Raw genomic sequence first — 23,313 nt, 5'->3', positions numbered from 1 at the left:
GGTTGGTTTTGGCAAGTGTACAACATGGAGGCAGTGCAATCTCTTAGTATGCTGATACATTTTGTAGTGCTTCTGTTGAGATCATCTTAACCTTGAGCTTCTATCCTCCTCTGCATCCCAAATAATGTTCTCCCTGGCTCAAGTGATAAACTGAGCTGGATCATTTTATATGTGTTCTCATGTACAGACTGATTAAAAACATGATTTTCCTCCTTTTGTCAGGTGTGCTGCTCTCTAAACAATGGCCTTTCAATCATTTGGTATGAGAATTGAGACCATTCCCCCCAAAACTAATGTGCAAATTCCAAAAATATCCTCCTGACTTTAAATGAGCTCTTGAGGTGTTTGATACCTCTTAAAAGTGTGATAGTGTGGACACTGCTGGAAATGGAAGCGTTTCTTTGGAAACTGGAGCTCAAGTTGACACACTTCAGTGTTCATGTAGGAAAGGCAGGAAAATAAATATCAAATTACATATTCTAAAATTAGTATTAATCTTTGACACTCTAGGAGAAACCTTAACAAATCTAACCCCCCCAAAATGCCTTGGGTGTGGGGAGAAATGATTGTTTACCAGGGGAGATTAGTTGTGGTGGATATGGTTGCAGCATTCACTGTGTTCTCCTTGCCTGATTTGGAAAGTCAGGCATAGTGTCATACCAAGCCAGACATTTTCTGGCAAGGAGAAGTCATTGCAGGCATACCTGCTGTCTCACATGGACTACATCAGGTGACTTAAAAATGATTGTTTATCATACTCAGATGCAAATTAAACAATTTCTGTAGTGAGAGGATGCTGCTGCAGCCTCGAAAACATCTGATCTGGCATTTTGTTCCAAGCTGCAACTGAAATGAAGAACAGAGGCACTGTGCTCTGCCTTTCTCCCCTTGAGTCACTATTCTAGAGAACTTTACAAAAACAAGTTTCTGCTTGCTAGACCTCAGGGTCACTTTCTCACCTCTGTAGTGGTTCTGCACTGGATCTGCCTTTTTAGAAAACCTGCTAATTTGAAGGGTTTGAGTTTTTACACTATGGGATATATTCTTAATGCTTTTGCAATGTAAGTTGAGTGATGCTTAGTTTATTCTGCCTTTAAAGGAGAGCAGAAGGAAACTGTCATCTGTCTGAAAAGACAACTGAGAGGGGTTTTTTTCGTTCCTTTTTGATTCCCCAAAGAGCAGTACCCAAGAAACACCACTGACAACCTGAACTGAGTAGCAGCTCAGAGGTCCCTCCACATGTACACAGTGCACATGAGAGCTTTCAGGATATTTGGAAATGAGGAAAATGAAATAATAGACTGGTTTGGGTTTGGAGGGGCCTTAAAGTTTATCTCATTCCAACTGCCATGAGCAAGGACACCTTCCACTACAGCAGGTTGCTGCAAGTCCTTTCAAACCTGTCCTTGAACACTTCTAGGGATGGGGCAGCCACAGATTGTCTGGGCAACCTGGGCCGGTGTCTTACCATCCTCACAGTGAAGACATTCTTTCTAATATCTAATCTAAATCTCTCCTCTTTTAGTATGAAGCCATTCCCCTTTGCCATATCACTCCTTGCCCTTGTAAAAAGTCCCTCTTTGGCTCTCTTGTAGGAAGACTGCTTTAAGGTCTCCTTGGTTTCCTTCTCCAGGCTGAACAAGCCCACCTCTGTCAGCCTGTCTTCACAGCAGAGGTTCTCCATCCCTCTAGTCATTTTTATAGCCCTCCTCTGGACTCATTCCAACAGATCTTGGTTATGCTGAGAACCCCAGAGCTGGATGCAGCTCTGCAGGGGAGGTCTCACCAGAGTGGAGTAGAGGTGAAGAATCATCTCCCTTGACCTGCTGCCCACACTGCTTTGGATGCAGCCCAGGACAGGGTTGGCTTTCTGGGCCACAAGCACACATTGTTGGGTCATGCTGAGCTTCTCTTCAACCAGCACCCCCAAGTCTTTATCCTCAGGGCTGCTCTCCACTCAGCCTGTATATGTGCTTGGGATTGCTCTGACCCATGTGCAGGACCTTGGCCTTATTGAACTCCATGAGGCTGACACAAGCCCACCTCAAGCCTGTGCAGGTCCCTCTGGATGCCATCCCTTCCCTTCAGCATGTCAACTGCACCACACAGCTTGGTGTCATTGGCAAACTTCCTGAGGGTGCACTCACTCCCACTGTCCATGTCACCAACAAAGATGTTAAACAGCACCAGTCCCAATCCCAGCTCCTGAGGAATGCCCTTTGTCATTGGTGTGATGATAGAATCTGTTAAAAAAGCTGAGAGTGACCCTTTCCCTGTAACTTAAGAAGTGACCCCCTTCCCTGAGGTAGTCAAAGTCATGGGTCATAAATCTTGTGCTAGGGACTCCATCAGTTGGACAGCAGTCAGCATGTATGAGAGGTTACAGAGAGAAATGAAGGCTGCTGAGTACGCCTGTAGCTCATATATGTAACCCATTCCATTCTTTTGTAAGTTCAAATGGCAAGGAAAAGGTCCCAAGCAGAGTGATGTAAAGTAAAACTGCTTTTCACAATACGATAAAAATACTTGTCTGGCTGTTTGGAAAGTTCTGCTTTGGCCCTGGTAAGGCCTAAGTCTCATAATTTGCACATTTGGAAAGGAAATGTTTGTCTTATTTGCTGGTCTGCTCTGCTTGTTTTACTTCAGGTTTTATTGGGAAATGTATCCTTCCACGCATACCTCATTGACTGTGAAACATCACATGTGCAAGTAAAGACTGCACAGAACAGAGGCTGCAGTAAAAAGCCTTCTCCATTTCGTGTGATTACACTTTATTTCAAGCTCTCAACTCCAGTTATTTGGTGCAAAGTGGCTCTGTGATTCCCATCATCCTTCATGTTGAAATGCAAGTTGTATAACTTTGCAACAGCTCGCTAAGGGTGGGGAAGCCACTCCTCCAGGACACAGACTGTGTTACTTGGAGTGCTGCCTGAGACGTGGGGGTTAAGTCCAGCTTTAATTACCAACATTTCCCACTGTGTGCAACATTATAGTATGACCCTGCAAGCTCAAAAGACTAAGGTCAAGGTTTTTGTATGGCTAGAGTTTAGAAAACTAAAATATGAAAGCAGCTCTGCTTTTAAATCTCACATGTAGAACACGTTTCATCTGAGTTAATGTTCAAGCCAAAATACACAAGTTTATAGAAGGTGTGTAGGAAAAGTTGAAAGCTTGAGGCAGGCTGCATGAGCACCAACACAGTTTTGTTGTAATCATCCCCCATAATTCCATCTGAGAGGAGGGTTTTCTAGAGTGCTTTTACCTCCAAGGCAGGCAGTTGGTGGCACAAGTAGCTATAGAGGAAGCCCCCTTTTTTAATGAGGGAGGAACCTTCAGTTAATTAAACTTCTCAGCATTGACATTGCAGATTTGGGGTTTTTTTTTCCTGGAGCAGTGGTCTATGTGGTAAGCCTTGCCTGCAAACTACAACCTGCAGCTCATTTGTTGAAGCAAATAGGAAAAGCACTAATAGGATTTCTGATATAACCACATGAGGAATTAACCTCAATCAAGGCAACTGCATAGAGGAAGGCAGTTTCTCTTTAGGAGCTTAGTATGGGTTATTTTTAAAACTCCTCTGTGGGGTTTTTTGAAGTGTGCAATGAATAGTGAGTTAGAAGAATCAGTGCCTTTCTTTATATGTAATTCAGCAACACTTTTAAACCAGCAAATCATTTAAAAGTTGAACGTAGTGTCACTGTTCTTTGACTTTTAGCTGATGGAGCTTCCCAGTGGCACAGTTGTGACAAAAATGATCACAGGCAGGGTGTTTGTTCTTATCATCAACAAACCTATAGCCTTAAAGTCTTCAGAAAGGCCAAAAGGTTGATTTTGCACTTGAATCACAATTAACAATACACTTATTTGTAAGCCTGTTATGAGAATGGTGGCTTTTGGGGAGGCTTTGAGTATTGAAAAAGGGGAGTAAAGCCCTCTGAGACTGCATGACATGAATGGCCCAAGGAGTGTTGGTAGGATGAGTTCAGCTTTTTTCCCCTCTGACTAGTTAGATCAGCTAGGGTAATAATAGAAGGAGCTGTCTGCATCGTGTACTGACCCTTGAAAGAACTATGCAAATGTGATCCTGGCTGAAATGTAAAGATCAACTGTCTGCTCAGTAATCCCTGGGAAGATGTTCTCAGATGGTATCTGCGTGGATACACAGGCCAAAAATCACCTTCTGGAGTCACTGTTTTCACATGCTTCCAAGCACATAGGCAAGCCTAAAAATTTAGGGGAGAAGAGGGTTTTCCACATTGACTTTTATCAAACTCCTTGTGTACACTTGCTGTATTTTCCAATACAGGCACCTAGAGGCTGGAACTGAACTGCCCTCTTTGCTGCTTGCAATGCAAGGGTGCAAATGTCATGCTGACCATACTCTGCCTGGCTGCCTGTGTGACAGAAAGTACTCTTGGCTATCTTCAAGTCTGTTTGCCTTCCGTTTTCAAGTTCTGTTCCTGGATACACTGACCAGATGCCATGCTGGGCTAAGTATATGCCAGTCATTTGTCTGGCAACATGAACCAGATCCTTTATGATTTCCTAGGGCTTGGTGGGATAGGAGAGACATGTCAGGAGTAAACTTCTGCTGCAGTCATTGGAAGTTTAATATCTAAGTGCTGCCTTCCAGCCCACTGTTTGCTACCATGTTATTTTCAAAATCCTCACCTTAAAGGAGTCTCTTAAAATCTGAGATGTCCTAGCCATGCTCTTCATCCTACCTTGCTTATTTACCTTATTCTGCCTCCCTTTGAGGTCTGATAGAATCATAGAATGGTAGGGGTTGGAAGGGACCCTTAGAGATGGTCTAGTCCAAAATCCTCTCACTGCAGAGCAGCACAGGACCAGAGCACCCAAACTAGGGCTCAGGCTGCACCTACTACTGTCTTGGGATGCTGCAGGGCAGCAGCCTCCCAGCTATGAGCAGCACTGTTTTGAATAGCTCCTCCTTAAGCAAGTATGATTTTAATTCAAAGCTAACCAGATTTTTTTCAGAGGACAAGGGTCGGTTCAGTCTGGGTTAACAGAGTTAACAGTTCAGGTTTGGTTCTACTTGAAGGAAAGAATTGGTGTTAACAGCAGTTTTTGGTGAGGATTTGATTCAGCTGTGTAAGTAGATGGTCATATTTCAGGGTATTAATTTGTTAAGCATTGCAACAAAAGCTCCACTGTTGATGAAGAGAACAGGCTGGTGCTGAAAGATTTTCTGTTGTATATGTAAGAGTCTCTTGAGTTTGGGATACTTTTACAGTGCTTTTGAGCTGAAGTGCCTTTGTTTATAAATTTTGCCAATATTCTAGAAGCAGTGACGAAAAACCCTATTGAGCTTTGGATAAACTGGGATGCTGCATATCTTCAGGCAACACATGTCACTGGGACTGATGTCGAATCTTGCAGCGAGGCTGAAGTGCTGCAGCCTTACGTAACGGGCAGGGAGTGGAAGTGGGGCACCACATACAGCTGATGCATTTTAATTACATCCAGGCAAGGCAAGGCAAGGATTAGCATGGCAAAACAATTTATTGATTGCTGCCTTCACATACGTGGCTGCAGCCATTTAGACACTTCAGAGTGATGGGAAATGGATGCCAGCGTGTGACCTTCTGAGTCCTTGTGTATCTGCAGCTCGCTTAACTGGCCAGCAACAGGAGACAGCATTTACAGCATTTGCAGCCTGGAAATAAATGCACTGACTCTGTGAAGTTACTTTGGGTGGTTATACCGATCTTCATGAATAGCTGAACACAACCTGCATTTTTTTCTGGGGCCCTGAAGACAGATTTCAGCTTTTCATTTGATGTAAACACCTTTGTGGTATCCCTAAAACTGCCTTTGGTGGAGCCTAAAAAGACATTTTTTATTACTGCTGGTTCAGGTTTAATCTTGAACCAATTTCAGCTCTTTAAGCCCTGTGCTGCAAATTTCTTATTAGTGTCAAAGTGATCAATTTTATATATTGCTTAATAAGTGAGAGGGAGAAGAGCTAAAACCAACTTTCTCATAGGAAAGAGACACGGATAATCTAGAAAACTCCACTGAATTGGTTTCTGCAGTCGTTAGGAGCTCTTGGCAACATTGCAATTCCTTGCCCTCTCTGGAGCTTAATGACCTGCTGCAGCTAGGAGAAAGCTTGTTGGGCACTGTCAGTGTTTGATGATAAAAGGTTCAGCTTCTGGCTTAAGTAAACCTGGCACTTTTCACTGGTCTGAATGTACCTTGGCAAAAGAAACACCGTGGGTTTTGGTAAGGCTGGAATTCTGTTCAACCTATAGGAGTTGCGTAAAGCATTTTTACTATAGCAAGAAATCTACAGCAGCAGTTTGATTCTTTGGTCTTTCCTTGAGCAGGGCACATCAAATGCATTGCCTTTGATTCCTCTTCAGCAGCAGCAGGAGTAGCTGTTATTGGCACATATGTCTGTTAGCAGTTGCTCCATCTATTTATTGCATAAGGAAGTAGAAAACTGGATTCTTATAAAGTCAGCAAGCTTGTAACACTCTTCTACCTGCATTGCTGGAGGTTGCTGCTGTGGAAGTAGGTTAGTAGGTGGGTTAGAAAGTTTAAAATTAAAGCTTTATAATCTTTCCTTGACAGCGTTTGTGATCACGCTGAAAGGAAAACCGTATTTGCCTGCCTGCAGATCAGTGCATGTGTTTTCTCCAACACCTCAGACCTCAGCTGTTCACAGGCTTTTGCTTCCCCTCTCCTGCTTCCACATATACCTTTGGCTCACTCCTCTTAACATATGCTTCTCCTTCCTAACACAGCACCTTAAAACTGGGTTATAATCTAGAAAATTGTCAGAGAAGCCACATAAACCTTTCTGCAACTTTGACAGTATAGCAGCAGAGCTTAATGAAACACTGACAACTCCCACAGTTGCCAAATGTGAGTAGGGGAGGACAGTTGTAGGAGGTTGAGAAGCAATAATTGAGCCAAGACAGAAAATGAGAGAACTGGATGATGAAATCCTTTAAGAGGCCTGTCACTTATTTCCTTAATTCCATCTTTCAGAAGTGTTATTTAACCCAAGATGGTTGCTGCTGGCATGCTATCACAGGGCTAATTTCAAAAGCTATTGCTGTACTGAAAGGCAGAATAGCTCTACCAGAAGGGAATATTACACTTCTACAGCTTAAAAACACCTCCAGGACTTTGTACATGAAACACCACACTGATATTTCTGTGCTGAAGCTGCTGAAGAGCAAGAGCATTGCTTTATTACCAGTTTAGTAGCTGTTCTTTTAAAATGGGTGGCTCTTGTCTAGTTTTAGGCTTGGGATATGATAGTTGTCATAGTTTCCAGAGTTCTGGAATTTGCGCTGTAAAAGTGTGACTTACAAGTTTCAAGGAGACGTTTGACAGTTTTTCCACCATCCCTAACCTAATGTAATCCTTTAATATTCCTCTTAGTTGTTTGTTCATGTACCTGAAATCCCAGGTTTCGTCTGTAGCCTTGTCCTCAGGACAGGGGCTGACTAAGGCAGAGATGTAGGCACATTTGAAAGACAGGGATCTGCTGTAGATGTCATGGATGTCACAGTAATGCAGGTAGCACATCCCCAAGCTGGAAGAGGAAGACAGACACAGTGCTGCAGCCCTTTCCCCTGCAAAGTGTCTCGTTGGTCCTGAGGGTTTTTCCCAGTGCATTCAGGTGGGCTGCCACTGACTTCTGCTGGGAGCTTTGGAAGGAATTTTCTGCATTTTGCCTTTGGATGCCAGTCCTTCAAAGTGTCATGGTTTTAATGGCCTTGTAATATTCCTATTAATTATGTGTACTCTTGATTATCACTCCCCTAGGTGCTAATAACCTCATTAGCCTCCACTCTCCTGTCCCAAAACTGATTCCTCATTTGCCTCGAGAGCCCAGCACTCCCCACTGTTGCACAGACACCCCTGCAGCCACGAGCTAGACAGGAGGGGGAAGGAGAAAGATAGACTTCCTGCAAGTGGGTGATAGTTTGTGCTCCAGAAAAGGATGTTCAGATTGCAAGGTGCACGTACTCCTGCCTGTGAGATGTATATAACGTGCTGACAGCTTGTGAATGTTGCAGGCTAAGCAGAGGAGCTCTTACTTGACAGGCACAAGAAGAATTTCAGGATGTGAATTTTAGCAGGGGAAAGATTGAAGCCACGGGTTTGATACTGCTCCTGTTTTATGTGGTGTTTATTGCAGTAGGTCATTTCTGAGACACTGAGCGAATAAAGATGCCTGACAGCTTGATGGGCTCTTATTTTTATGTAGAAAGCTAGCAGCAGTTAAAAACCTCACAGAACTGATTTTGGTCTGAGTTTTTCCACCTGCACTCTGGTAACTGAACTGAGCCTTGTGATCACACGTATTGGTCGGTGTCATTTTTCCCCGGTGGTGTCATGCTGTTTGCTGCTCATTCAGAGTGGCTTCTCATGGCACATCTGGGCTGGGCAGGCATTATTTAATGAAGAGCAGAATTTTCACATGAAGCCCAGTGTAGGGCTTCATTCCTTCCCACTCCAGCAGCCATAAGATACTGTGGCATTAGGTGTGCAAATTAAAGGCTGTCTCTCGCCTCATACCAGATTCTGATTTCGAGTAGTACTTAAAATCATTCCCTTCTTAAAAGCTTGTACTTTCACATTTGGAAGCTGCTCAAATTGAGGCAATGGGCACCAGGAGAAATTACAGTGCTTGTTCATATCCCTTCCCTGTTGGTCAGAGCTCTTATTTCAATCCAGAAGTTAGAAGGTGATTTCTCCTGGGTGCAATGAACTCAATGTACAAGTGCTGACTGTACTGCAGTAGTACTCAGACCACCAGTTAAGCCTGTTCCAGTGCATTGGTTCAACATACATTGGCTCAGATATAGTTTTTTTGGCAGCTTGGAGTCCCACATGAGCTCTAAGCCATTGGAAGCTCTAAAACCTGAGGGGGAGACGGCAAGAAGCAAAAGGATTTGTGGTTGAAGTTTCAGGGTGATACAGTTGTCAAGATAGACATGCAGCTTGTTGGGAGTCTCTTTGGGGGCCCCACACATGTGGTGACTCTGTTTTTCTTTTCAGTCTAAGGGAGTGGATATCAGGCTGCATTTATGAAATGATTGCAGCTGCAATCAGAAATAAATCCACTCCTCAAGCTGAAATGCTTGACTTTAGTACTGGTTTCCATGATTCTGTTGTAACAAGATGAAGACCAGATACTGGGGTTCTAACTTTCTTTCACAGCTTTTTGACAAGCATCAGTTGTGCTCACTACACTCTTTAAAAGCATAGTCTAAACAGAGCAGCCTGGGTAAGCAATGTGTTTTTAAACAGATGGATGTGAAATATTTTTAGCAATCCCCAGTATTTTATACAGGGACGAAGCTGGGGAATACAAAGTATTTGCAGGGCACGACAGCTTCTTCTGTTAGCTCAGAAATTTGTATGGTGTTTACTTTAACTTGTATAAACAAGTCTCTAGGTGATGATTTCTGACAAATGAAAATAGGAGCTTAGCATCCTATTCCCATATCAGATCTTATTGTTAAGCTTATAAAGAACTATTTTTCCCCCAATAGAACTTATCAAAAAGAGGTTTTGAATAGAAACTGCTGCCTGTGACTTAATCTTTCTTCCATGTAACTCGTGACCTCACGCAGCCCTTAGACTGATGGTGACACAGTGAGCATTTCCTGTGAACTGTGAGCAGTGCTGGTCCCACTATTGTTGGGCACTTTTTTTGTCTGGGAAAAAACAAACCCTTATTTACTAGAAGCCAGTGTCCTGTTTGTTTGTAACTGGCTGGGAAATGCCATATTACAAGGGTCTCAGTGGCAGTCGTCGCTGCTAACAGAAGCTGTTGTTGTGTTTTGCTCTTTTTCTCACTGATTTGTATGAGACTTCGGAGTCTGCCTTGTGACCTGCTCCAAATTCAGTTCACAGCACAAATACTAACCTTGTTTATCCAATATGCTGCTTTTTTTCCCCCCCTCCTCGATGCTTCCTCAGATTAGCTGTCAGTAAAAGGCAAAATAACAATCCTCCAGTTATTATTCCTTCTCCAAGAGGCCACCAGGTTACTTTTCCAAGTCGGCGGATGGTGTTTCTCTGTTAGAGCTGCTACCTGGCAAGGCAAGCACAGTGCTGGGAAATTACAGACAAAATAAAGGCACAGCATTGAGCTGGTAATGAGACACAGCTGCTTTGCCCTTCAGTCTGCAAGTGAGTCTCAGCAGCCTTTGGTAAAGGCACACGCTGTGTGATCCTTCTTTTGGCCATACAAAATCAGTCCCAGCCTAGCTGCAGCCTGTTCCAGGTGGATATAGCAGCTCTCAGCGGTCAGGATGGTTTACATTTGGCTGTAAGAGGTTGTGGTGAAGCAGTCATCTGGATAACAAGCTTGCTGTGCTGTACTGCCTTGAAATCTAGTCAAAACAGCATCCCTACATCTGTTCTGCACATCAGAAGCTGGATGCTGCAAGGGCTGCTGGCCAGGCACACCACCATAGCCAAGCTTATTTAAAATACAGGCTGCATCTGAGCCCTTGCCACGAGATGGGGGTGTCAGAAGGAACTTCTTGGTGTCAAAATACTCCCTTTGTCTCGTCATTTTTGCTCATCTCCGTCTTGCTCTGGCTGGGATGCCTTCTGAGCTGTCTGACCATTTTAAAATGCTGTATAAAATGGTAAGTAGAGCAGCATATATATACAGAGAAGGAAACATTAGGATATGTCATTCCCTTCCTCACCTGCCTGGCTCCCTTTGCAGACATCATTTCTGTAAAGTTTCATTTGGAGCTCGTTCTTGTGAGGCAGCAAACCTCTGGAACACTTGGGGAGTTTTGCATTGTATATGTGTGCACACATATTTTCAGTCATTTCATTTGCTTCTACTGCCAGCCCTGTATGCCAACCTACATATGCATATATCATGGATGCAGACATTCCAGGTACAAAAACCAGAACAGCCTCTTCAAGGGAAAAGATTGTTTTGGGGTTGGAGATTATAAAATGCTTTAGGTTGGAAGGGATCTTAAAGATCAGCTCATTCCAACCCCTTGCCATGGACAGGGACACTTTCCACTAAACCAAGTTCCTCCAAGCCCAGTCCAACCTGGCCTTGAACACTTCGAGGGATGGGACAGCCACAGCTTCTCTGGGCAACTTGTGCCAGGGCCTCACCACTTTCATAGGGAAGAACTTCTTTCTAGTGTCTAATCTAAATCTCCCCTCTTTCAGTTTGAAGTCATTTCACCTTGTCCTATTGCTTGTAAAAAGTCCCTCTCCAGCCTTCTTGTTGGCCCCTTTAGGTACTGGAAAGCTGTTATAAGGTCTACCCACAGCTGTCCCTCTCCAGGCTGAACAATCCCATCTCTCTTATCCTGTCTTCACAGGAGAGGTGCTCCAGCCCTCTGATCACCTTTGTGGCTTCCTTTTGCACTTGGCCTTGTTGAACTCCATGAGGCTGACACAAGCCCACCTCAAGCCTGTGCAGGTCCCTCTGGATGCCATCCCTTCCCTTCAGCATGTCGACTGCACCACACAGCTTGGTGTCATTGGCAAACTTGCTGAGGGTGCACTCACTCCCACTGTCCATGTCACCAACAAAGCTCTTAATACCAAGCCCTGAGGAACACCACTCGTCACTGTTGTCCACTGGGACATTGAGCCGTTGACCACAACTCTTTTGAGTGTGCCAGTCCAACCAGTTCCTTATCCAACAAGTGGTCTGTGTGTCAAACCCTTGTCTCAATTTAGAGGCAAGGATGTAATTTGGGAAAGCATCAAATGCTTTGCAGTAGTGCAAGTAGATGACATCAGTCATCCTCCCCTTGTCCACCAGTGCTGTAACCCATTATAGAAAGCCACCAGATTTGTCAGGCACAGCTGGCTCTTTGTGAAACCATGTGGGCACTCACCAGTCACCTCCTAATTTTCCATGCCTTAGCATAGTGTCCAGGAGGATCTGTTCCATGATCTTGTTGGGCACAGGGGACACTGACTGGCCTGTAGTTCCTCAGGTCTTTTTTCCTTTTTCAAAGATAGGGTTGTTTTCCTTTTTCCAGTCAGTGGGAACTTCACCAGACCACCATGACTTCTCAAATATGATGGGTAGTTGCTTAAACACTTCATCCCCCAGTTCCCTCAGGACTCATGGATGCATCTCATCAGGTGCTATGGATTTGTGCACATTTGGATTCCTTAGATGATCTTGAACCCAGTCTTCTCCTTTGGTGGGTGGTTCTTCGTTCTGCCTTTACCTTCTGTGACTTGGGTAGTACGGCTGGAGCCCTTGCTGCTGAAGTCTGACGTAAAAAAGCCATTGAATAACTTAGTCTTCTCCATGTCCCAAGTAACCAGGTCTCCTCTTTCCTTCTGGAGAGGGCCCACAAATTCTTGGTCTAGCCCTTGATATAGTTCCTAACCTGGTCCTCAGCTGCTCAGACAATTCCTCTGTATTCCTCTCAGGCCACTTGACTTTGTTTCCACCCTCTGTAGGCTTCATTTTGGTGTTGGAGTTTGTCCAGGAGCTCTTTGTTCATCATGGAAGCTTCCTGGCTTCTTTGCCCAGTTTCCTCTTTGGTGGGATGCATTGCTCCTGAGCTTGAAGGAGATGATCCTTGAAAGTCAACTAGCTTTCTTGGGCCCTTTTTTCCTCGAGGCTTTTATCCCATGGTACTCTACCAAGCAGATCCCTGAGGAGGCCAAAGCCTGCTCTCTTGAAGTCCAGGGTAGTGAGCTTCCTGTGCACTTGTCTCACTGCCCCGAGGATCTTGAGCTCCATAAATTCATGGTCACTGCAGCCAAATCCGCCCTTGAGCTTCACATTCCCCTCCAGCCCCTCTTTGTTGGTGAGAACAAGGTCCAGCATAACACCTCTCCTTATTGGCTCCCCTGCCAGTCACATAGAGATGGAAGTTATGATCACCTGCCCCAGCCCTCCCTTTAGTCCTGACCCATTAGCTCTTGGTTGGCTCCTCGTCATTCCCAGGCAGGATTCTCCTTGTCTGTCTGAAACTTTGTGATTAAAACATCAAATACTAAAGCAAACCTGTTGTTGAAATGCTAAAGGTTGTGTAGACACTGCCAGCATGAAATGTGGCTTTTATGAAGAACATCTGCAAGGTACATTCTGAAGCCTCACTTCATGGGACAACGGAGGTTGCACTCACTGCTTCAAAAAGCTCTTTCCTGAAAGACTCATTGTCTTACATTCCTGTGAGCTTTACAAAAGTCTTGACTTTCCAGCAACAGTTGCTGAGTGCAGACATCAGAGATGACAAATCGAGAGAGGGTCCCTCTAAGCACCTGAACTGTTGTCTCTCAAAGTTTGGTGGACTGGGTAGACTACGGCTTACCAATGACACATCTCAAGTTTAAGATACAGAAAGCGAATGCCAAAGGAAGCTTTGGGTAACTGACATTGCTACCCATTGCTAAAATGATTGTTCTGTTTGTATGCCTGCATGTTGTTCAGGTGAGGGGTCTGCTATCCATCAGGCAGGTTCAGGAAGGAATTCTACCAGCAAACTGATTTTTCCTGTGTTTTTTTACTCGAACTTGCGCGTGCACCAGCTTCACGCCAGAAATCTTCTCTAACCCCACTCCAGTAGTTTTCCACTTGAGTATCCAACTAAATTCTGATGTGGCTGTATCACAGTTTACATACTTAGAGTAAAGAAAAGTCATACACATTCCCTTCATAAATGATAACTATTTGGAATTGGGCATAATTGTATATAAAAGGCATATGGTGATTTTATAAACTGATAGCTTACACTTGGAAGGCAATTCATGAGAGCCCTGCCTCTTAGGTTACAGAAGTGGTCCTACACCGTGACTTCTCCAGCAAGAGAACAAGCAGGTTGTGCTCATGATGATGGTTCCTACCATTATACAATCTGTGGGAACTGCTCGTGTTTCACTTGAAAGTTATCCCTTTCCTGTTTACTTGGAGGAGCACTGAAAGCTTTGTAGAAGTTCTTCCATTTTTCTTGGCTTGGGGTTATTAATTCCTGTTATCGATTTTTGTCATGGCCTCTTTTGCTGAAGATGGAGATTTTGGCTGCTAAAGAGTAGTTCAATAATAAAAAAACCCAAAGTTTTGTCTAAAAAAGGGATTTCCAAACATAATGTCCTTGGGTGTTTAAGTATCCTTGTTACTCTTCCATAAAAGCTACATCCTTAGCTCCCTCCTGAAGTCACCGAGATTGGTGTCTTTTGCAGACTAAGCCATTTTCAATGTAACTATTTGGATCCAAGCTTTTATTTATAATACTTAGTGCCCTTTTCAATCGGTGACAATAAAGCCTTCTCAAGAAAGCAGTTCAATCTTTCCCCTGTGACTCATCATCCATGGACAGATACGGCCTCCCGAATTGTAGGCGTGTAACAGAGGTTGGGCAAAGCCCCATGGTTTCTTAAATCAAACCAGAATGTGGGCTTTAATCTGATTTTGATTATTACATGCAAGCTGACCTTGAAAGTTCTGAAGCCCACGTAATGCTGGCAGTAAAAATCACTGGGTTTTTTAATAATCTTAGGACATCTTTCTGACAGTTGGTTCTCTGTGGCTGTAAAGCATTAAAAAATACCTACTTTTCCAATTTAGAAATGTGCAGTTCTTACAGTTGAAGGAAAAACACTTGTAAACAAGTTTTCATTCTCTGCAGAGTCATCATTTCAAATGCATTAGGTCTTTCCAGAACTTTTTTTTGTTGCAGTTTGGATACAGCTTTTGTAGACTGGAGGCAGATGAAGTGATAGCCACAAGGACACAGGGACACTGAGCTATGCAAGTCCCCAGTGTCCCTGTCCTGTTGCTTGGCCCTGCTGTACTAGTGTTGTTTCTGTTCATAGTCGCCATTAAAACGAGTTGGCTGTCTCGATGGATGTTGGGATATTAAAAGACAGTCTCTTAAAGGTATCTCTTTCCCTTACATCTGTTTATTTAAGGTTGTTTATTCGTGTAAGATAGGATGGTGTTTGTAATGCCAGTAACAGAGCTCTGGCTGGCCTTCATTCCCTCTGCTTATTTAAAGCAACTGTGTGATTTACTGCAAAACCCAACGTCTCTCAAGTGTTTACTGACGGATGAGCTCCATCGAGATGTCTCAGCTCATAATTCACAAGTCACAACATAATTCACAAAGGAAACTGTGGTTCTCAACATACAGCCCTCTTGCAGTGACACTACAGCAAATTACTGCACTTGTTGGCAATAGCAACCACAAAGAGCCATGATGTGGGTTGATCTACAGCTTCTAACTCAAACAGACTCACTGCAGTGACTTGGCATCACACAATAGCAACCTCTGAGGAGGCAAAATGGAATAAGCATTTACACATTGCCATTTCTTCTGTGTCCTGCAGGAAAATCATTCCCCGCTAAATGAATCGTTTACCATTTAGTTTTGCATCCCTTGAATTAAATCTTTCCTCTTTCCAAACCTTAGTTTTGTTAAGCATTAGCATCCTGGAGCAGGTGAGGTGCCAGTTGGACATGCAGTGCCTGAACCTGTTTGTGTGCTTGGGAAGGCTGTTGAAGTTTAAGAGAATGTTAAAAGCCCAGAGAGGTGGCGGCTTTCCCCACACTTTTGTTTGAATTACTTGGCTTGCTGACTTACTCCTGTGATTAGGATGATGCTCATCAAGAGAAGCTGGTGCTAACAGCTATGGCTTCTTGAACAAGAGGTTTTAAACTCGGTAAGGAGTTGTAAAATTGTTTCTTTGTGGTGATGCAGAGGAAGAGTACACAACAGTCCCAGGAAAATCTGGTTGATCACATGGAAGAAGTCAGCACCGTTAGTCAAGATTTGATGGTACTTCAAACAGCAGGAGATTAGACTTCCAAATTTGCAGCACGGGCTATTTTGAACAGGGATTGGTGTAATCCTGCTTGGTAAGGGATGCTTCAGCATGCTGAGCAAGGAGCACAAGGTGGATCTTGACAGCGAAAGCCCGACAGTGCTCCCACTCATCATAGAGGGGTTTGAATGATGAATGGGTTTCCTTCCTAGGGTAAAAACACGGAGTTTTTCAGTCTTGGCATCGGTTAGACTGCAAGAAATCGATTGTTTTGTTTTTAGTACTTGGCTAAGAAACACGTTAAAGCGGTTACCTGCCCTCTGCTGATAACCCGAGAGGGAGGCAGATGTCCCAGCACGGAGGGCCACTGCTCTGCTGGGCCAGCCTGCCACCTGCAGGCCATCGCTGCAGGCTGGGGAGCTGCAGAGCACAGAGCTTTTCTTCCCTTCTCCACAAACTGTTATTTATAACAAGTTCGGGTCGTTTGGGGTTTTTTTTCCCCCCCTAGGTTAATTGTACATAATAAATCCGATTTGTTTCCAGCTGATCCTGTGAACAGTCGCCTCAGTGCCGAAGGAAAAGCCAGGATGGTAGCGATTTCTCTAGGGGTTAATGAAGAAATGCTTTTCCTTTGATTATCCTCTCTTCAGTTTCATAACTCAGCATACTTGTGCTTCTCATCCAAAGAAACTCAGCACACTCAGCAAAACTGAGAAAGAAATGTGCTTTTTTTGGACACTGTTGACTAATCTAGGCTGGTGATTCCCCTGTTAGATCTTTTCATTTTAACTTGTCTTTCAATAGCTTAAATATTATCTATTGTTGCCATGTTACTGCTCAAGTACCAGCAAGATAAATTATCTGTGTGTTCCTCAGCTATTTTTTTAGACATTGATAATAAATCCTACCTGGGTCATTCATTTGGGAGAGAATTTACTGGGGGTAAATTACTGATCAATTTACAGCTTTCAAAGGTAATAACAAACTGTCATGTGTAAAGTTGAAATGTTTGGTGTGTACCACATAACCTGTAAATCATTTTTGTCTTTGTTTTAGGTCTTCCTGAACAATACTACAGCCTCACTTGGTTCCTCAGCCCTATCCTGGGCTTGATCTTCACTCCGCTTATAGGTTCGGCTAGTGACCGCTGCACACTGAGCTGGGGCCGCCGGCGGCCTTTTATTCTTGCTCTCTGCATTGGTGTCCTCTTTGGAGTTGCACTTTTCCTTAATGGTTCTGTTATAGGTAAATAATGAGGGAATCACCTGTGTATATATCTCCTGCTTTAAGGTTTTGATGTAGGAAGATACCAAGATGCTGTTGATTTAACTTGAGTGTTGAAACGGTTCGAAATGTCTGCAACGCCGCTTTCCCAGCTCTCCATCTTGCATGGGTTTCTTCTGATTCAGAAGTCAGGGAGCTGTGCTAAGCTGTGCAATCACAGTTGGTCATACAGAGTTACTAATACAATGGTTGCCAGCATAATGTTTGCAGTCACTGAGACCAATTTGGTCGATCCTTGACATGGGAAAACTGTAGCAACCTGTTCACAGGGAAATGTTTCCTGTTGTGATCCATTTTCCCTTTAATGCATATCTGGCAACACATCCTGTTTCCAGCCTTATTTCAAAAATTATCTTTTCACTTTTTCTTGTGCTTTTCTTAGACCTGGTATTGAAAAAGTCCAGAACACAGTTAATATTTGTTTATCAAAAACTATGTGGGAAAATAATTCTTCCCGAGCCCCCATCAAAGCTGGTAAAAATAGTTTCCCTTGAACACAGTTTCATACAGGACTTAATCTACAATCTCTTTGTAAATTTAGTGCAGGAGAGGTGACAGCAAGTACATTTGGGGAAATGTTTACATCATGGTACTGATGCAAATGAAAGGAACTTAGCACCTAACAATATCCTCTTGGTTCTATTTTTTTCTTTGTGGGTTAGGTGCAGCTCTATTGTGAAGAAGTTTTGCTAATTGAGGGAAGTGAGTGAAACGTTACCTTGGCTCAGCTTGTCTGCTTTTTAAAGCCACGTTGGGATGCCATACGATGGTTTTCACTTTCCTGCAGGCTGCAGTGGACAAACTGTTCAGATGAATGACATTTAGCATATGCTTCTTTAATTTACCTAAGTGATAGATATGAATTATTTGAATTGCTGCCAGATGGTATCAATTGTACTTTGTTCTTGTGTCGCCAAGACTTCTCCTCCTCCAGATGTGTGCAAGGTGTTAGACTGCAGCCCTCTTACAAGGTTTTAATTGGTAGGAAGCTCTTATATCCACACAGTAGTTTAGGTCAGTAGTCCCTGGTACCGGCAAGCAAACCTCATACATAGTTTATAAGCTTATTTTGAAGCAGCTCACCTTCTAATAAATCAGCACCAAACATCACCTCCAATCCTTCTCTAATTCTTTGTTGCACAGCATCACAGCCTGTTGCATTGCCTTCTAAAAAACCTGTGCTTTCCAGGTGCTGCAGTGGTACTTCCCTGCAATGAAACTTCTTGAAAACAGAGAGGTTGTTGTGATGCACCGTGAAAGTGAGCTGTGTGCTTTATGCATCCCTTCCGGGGCCATGGTTGTGGCTTTGCTTCTGCAAAGCGTTTTAAACAGCACTTCTGGGCCTCTCCTGGGGGACACTGAGGCAAACTGAAGTGAGAGCTGTTCCATGGTCTTCTCTAGACCTGCTCCCTGCTAGAAGATAAGAGATTTGCCACTAACATTCACTTCATATCAGCATAAGACAGCATCTTACTGTTTAGAGCAGGTGATAAAGCAATATTAGTCTGTCATTAACTGAAGTTTTTGAAATGGTGGCTTGTGTCAGTTTCCAGAGAGAAAAAGGCATCATTTACCAGTCCCTTGCAAAACAGGGTGTCTGGTGCCTTGCAGGAAAAGGTCTCATTTGTAACCAGGTGTTCTTCTAGATGGAGCCAGAATCAATCGTGGTTGGAAGAGACCTCAAAAGCTCATCCAGTCCAACCCCCCTGCCAGAGCAGGACCACCTAGAGTAGGTCACACAGGAACTCATCCAGATGAGTTTGGAATGTCCCCAGAGAAGGAAACTCCACAACCCATCTGATCAGCCCCTTCCAGCACTTCATTGTCTTTCTTCTTCCCATTTTATGTGTGCATCCTTGGCCTCTAGTGGCTTGCAATCTTCATTTCAATTTGATGCTGCAGAAACTGCAGTGGTCATTGTATCCTACCCTTTCTCATAACCTGGCCTCTGGCAGTAAAAGTTGTAGGGAGTGAAACAAAAAGCACAGGAACATGATAAGAAAAGGAGACTGCTAATCCTAATAGTAACACAACCACATCCCTGGAAGAAAAGCTGTGTATGGATCTTACTCAACTCTCATTCTCTCCCCTACATGCACTGTTCAGACTTCCACCACATCCAAAGCACTGCCACCACTGGTGTTTGCTTTCTGCTGTAAGGTTCAGCCGAGCGTGGAACACATATAAACTTCCTTAGTAGGGAGAGGGTTTGGTATAAATGAGGATTGTATATGCAGGAACTGTAGCACTTGAGCATTAGATGATTTTTGGTGGCTTAGCCCAGTTCATCTCTTTCCACAGTCGTTTTCATCAATGATCAGTTACGCTAATGGTTTTATCAGAGCCTTGCATGTGTAACTTCTACATCCCTCTGATCCGAGTAATTCACGCTTTTGTTCGTGTCTCATCTGATGACAAATTCTCCAGCTATCTGCTAAGGCTGCCTTTCTGCTCTGCAGACAAAAGCATTTCATCCCTTGCTATCAACAGAAGCTGCCTGATGCTTTTTGCAATGCAAAATAACCTCCGTGTCGCTTCATCCTTCCAAGTTTTGCTTAGAAAAGCGATGTAGGATACATAAACATTTAAGAAAAGCCAAGAGAGAGGTGAAGGGGTTACGTTTCACTCTCATCTGTCATCAGGCATGGCATTTTGCTTTTGGATGCTCTCCTCTCACCATGGCTGTCTTTTGTGAAAACAGCCTTCGGCGTTTGAAGGCAAAAAAACCCACATGTGAGAAGCAGGAAATAATCCCCAGTGCCCTCAGAGGTTTAAGGGATAGATGAAAAATAACGTTTTGAAAACCAAATGTCAGTCTTAAAAATGCAAAGAGACAATCTGTGCCCCGACCACACGCGAAAGCGTGCCAAGAGCTGAAATTGGCGTTTTGTTCTGTAAAGGAATTTTTCCACTAAGTGTGTCCACCAGCTTGCTCTTATCCTTGCTCTCAGTGGTTTTCCCTTGTTGTCTGAGCTGCTCAGGTCCCTCTCCCGTTGTCCCTCAGGTCTGGCTATCGGCGATGTCCCGGACAAGCAGCCCATTGGTATAGTTCTCACGGTGCTGGGTGTTGTGGTGCTGGACTTCTGCGCTGATGCAACCGAAGGGCCCATTCGGGCTTACTTGCTGGATGTGGTGGACAGTGAAGAGCAAGACATGGCCCTTAACATCCACGCCTTTTCAGCCGGTATGGAGTTATGCTGCCACGCTTTTGGCGGCTGTCACATCCTCCTGATGACCAAATTGTGACTGAATTGGTTTTAGCTGAACTCGCTTCTCATCCGTTTTTCTCTTCCACAGGTCTCGGAGGAGCGATCGGTTATATGTTAGGAGGGCTGGACTGGACACAGACCTTCTTGGGGGGTATTTTTAAGTCTCAAGAGCAAGTCCTTTTCTTCTTTGCAGCCATTATTTTTTCTGTCTCAGTTGCTCTCCACCTTTTTAGCATTGAAGAAGAGCAATACAACCCTCAGCAGGACAGGATCGGTGACGAAGGAGACACCCTTTCCAGCGTCAAATTCAGCAGCAGTGTCCCCCCTCTGAACCGACTGAATGTGATCAGCGAGGAGGAGCCGTATGGCGCCTCCATGTTCCACGACGAGGTTCAGTCAGAGCATGACCTCAACTTGGAGTTCCTCGAGGTGAACATCGTGAGAAGCAAGAGCGACTCAGTTCTGCACATGCCCGATGCGACGTTGGAGATGGAATCGGAGCTGCTTTTCCTGCACGACATCGAACCCTCCATCTTCCAGGACTCTTCGTATCCAAACACTCCCCACAACACCAGCCAGGAGATCATGAAATCCAAACTCAACCACCTGTCCGCTTTCCTCAGGGACAGCGAGAAAGAAGAGGAAATGTTGCTCGATAATCGCTTAAACAAAGACAAAGCCCCGAACGCCAACGGCTCCCTCCCAAAAGAGTTCCTCAACGGGCACGCCAGGATAGGCATGAAGCAATCCAGCACCTCCAACTCCATGCGGAGGCGGAGGCACATGTTCTACCGGCAGCCGTCTTACACCTTCTCCTACTACGGCAAAATCGGCTCCCACTGCTACCGCTTCCGGCGCGCCAACGCCATCGTGCTCATCAAATCCTCGCGCAGCATGAACGACATCTACGACATGCAGAAACGGCAGCGGCAGCGCTACAGGCACCGCAACCAGAGCGGCGCCACCAACTCCAGCGGCGACACCGAGAGCGAGGAGGGCGAAACCGAAACCACCGTCAGGCTCCTGTGGCTGTCCATGCTCAAGATGCCGAAGGAGCTGCTGAGACTGTGCGTCTGTCACCTCTTGACGTGGTTTTCCATCATTGCTGAAGCTGTGTTCTATACGGATTTCATGGGACAGGTCATCTTTCAGGGAGACCCAAAGGTGAGGGAAAGGTTACCCTGGGCAGAACTGCTTATCACAGAATGGGAGGGGTTGGAAGGGACCTCCAGAGGTCACCCAGCCCAAGTTCCCTGCTAAAGCAGGTTCCCCTCGATCAGCGGGTGTTTGAACGTGTCCAGGTGGGTTTGGAAACCTCCAGAGGAGCCTCCACACCCTCCCTGGGCAGCCTGGGCCAGGGCTCCTCACCTCAACAGGAAAGAAGTTGTTCCTTATGCTTTAAGTGGAACTTTTTGTGTTCCAGCTTAGGCCCATTACTCCTTGTCCTGTCACTGGAGACAACAGAAAAAAGTGTCTCCCCATCCTCTTGACAAACACCTGTTAAATACTTACAAGATTTAATCATAGAATCATTTCAGCTGGAAGAGACCTTTAAGCTCAGGGAGTGCAGCCTCTGTCTCAGCCATATGTTGTAGGTGTAGCAACCCATTGCTCTCAGTGCAACACCTACATAGCAACGACACCCCTCCAGGGAAGGTGACTCCAGCACCTCCCTGGGCAGCCCATTCCAATGCCTGACAACCCTGGCAGCAAAGAAATTCCTCCTCACATCCAGCCTGAACCTCCTCTGGCACAACTTGAGGCCATTTCCTCTTTGTTCTATTGCTTGTTACTGGGGACAACAGACCCACCCCCACCTGGCTACAGCTTCCTTTCAGGTAGTTGTAGAGAGTGAGAAGGTCTCCCCTGAACCTTCTCTTCTCCAGACTCAACAGCCCCAGATCCCTCAGCTGTTCCTCATCTAACATGTTCTCCAAATCCTTTCCTAGCTTGATAGCTGCCTCTGGATCCTCTCCAGCACCTCAGTGTCCTTCTTGTAGAGAGGGGCCCAAAACTGAGATCGTCCCGCAGTCTTACTCATTTCTGAGATGTGTTCATACAAGAAGCCAGCTTTGCCTTTGTGTTTGTTTCAGGCCCCTTCGAACTCAACCGAGTTACACGCCTACAACGCTGGGGTTCAGATGGGATGCTGGGGACTGGTAATTTATGCTGCTACTGCTGCTGTTTGTTCAGGTAAGAGATTCCCCACAATCCAACAGTAGAATGCACCTCGTATATGTATTTGAGAATTGGGCAGAGAGGAATCTCATGAGGTTCAACAAGGACAAGTGCAGAGTCCTGCACTTGGGAAGGAACAATCCCATGCACCAGCACAGGCTGGGGGTCAAACTGCTGGAGAGCAGCTCTGCGGAGAGAGACCTGGGAGTGCTGGTTGGTAATAAACTAACCATGAGCCAGCAACGTGCCCTCATGGCCAAGAAGGCCAATGGCATCCTGGGATTGGATCATCATTCTGTGATTTTGGATTTGCAAGTAGTTTTGGTTCAGTTCTTATGGCAGAATCACAGCATTGCTCTCCTTGTTTGGGGTGAGGAATGTTCTGGAAAAGCATTCCACATGGTCACAAGGGGAGAGCTTCTTTAAGAATCAATGTTAAAAAATTCCTCTGACTGTAGAGGTGGAAATAGGAACAGATTGGGTAAGAGGCATAAAGCACAAAATAATACCAAAGGAGATCAAATGGCATTTAGTTACTCATCAGGAAACTAAAAATATACTCACTGGAAGGGTCCAGCATATGTCAGAGGGTTTTTGCAAAGACTTTTTAAAAACATAAGAGATAAACCAACTACAGACAATTCAGGCTTGGGATACAGACTCTGAAACCAAGAGCTTTTGCAGCACATCTGCAGGGATCAGTGTCGTGGGGGCTGCCTCTCTGTTGAGACATGTCAAACTGATGTTCAGGTGGGCAGCTTGGTTCTGAACAGAGGCTGACATGTGGCTCTAAACATCAATTATCCAATCAGTTTGTTCAGCAACTGTGCTTGCCTTGGAAACAGAGTCTCCTCTGTGCTCAGAGTGCACCTGC

At 44.7% G+C, this 23,313-nt stretch overlaps 1 protein-coding gene across 6 annotated transcripts in view; it reads left to right on the top strand.

Annotated features, from left to right (window-relative positions):
• The window catches only part of SLC45A4 (solute carrier family 45 member 4), a 69,580-nt gene that overhangs the window by 38,058 nt on the left and 8,209 nt on the right, over window positions 1-23,313 (top strand). For 5 of the 6 annotated variants that reach the window (XM_061994716.1, XM_061994712.1, XM_061994715.1 and 2 more), the window contains exons 3-6: window positions 16,825-17,013; window positions 20,057-20,236; window positions 20,350-21,425; window positions 22,355-22,454. In XM_061994716.1, the coding sequence (XP_061850700.1) occupies window positions 16,825-17,013; window positions 20,057-20,236; window positions 20,350-21,425; window positions 22,355-22,454 (1,545 nt within the window). The remainder of the gene's footprint in view (window positions 1-16,824; window positions 17,014-20,056; window positions 20,237-20,349; window positions 21,426-22,354; window positions 22,455-23,313) is intronic. The other variant, XM_061994717.1, reaches the window with a different exon arrangement.

Source organism: Colius striatus, chromosome 4, assembly GCF_028858725.1.
Source record: "Colius striatus isolate bColStr4 chromosome 4, bColStr4.1.hap1, whole genome shotgun sequence".
Classification (NCBI taxonomy): domain Eukaryota; kingdom Metazoa; phylum Chordata; class Aves; order Coliiformes; family Coliidae; genus Colius; species Colius striatus.
This window is presented reverse-complemented; position numbering and strand designations above follow the sequence as displayed.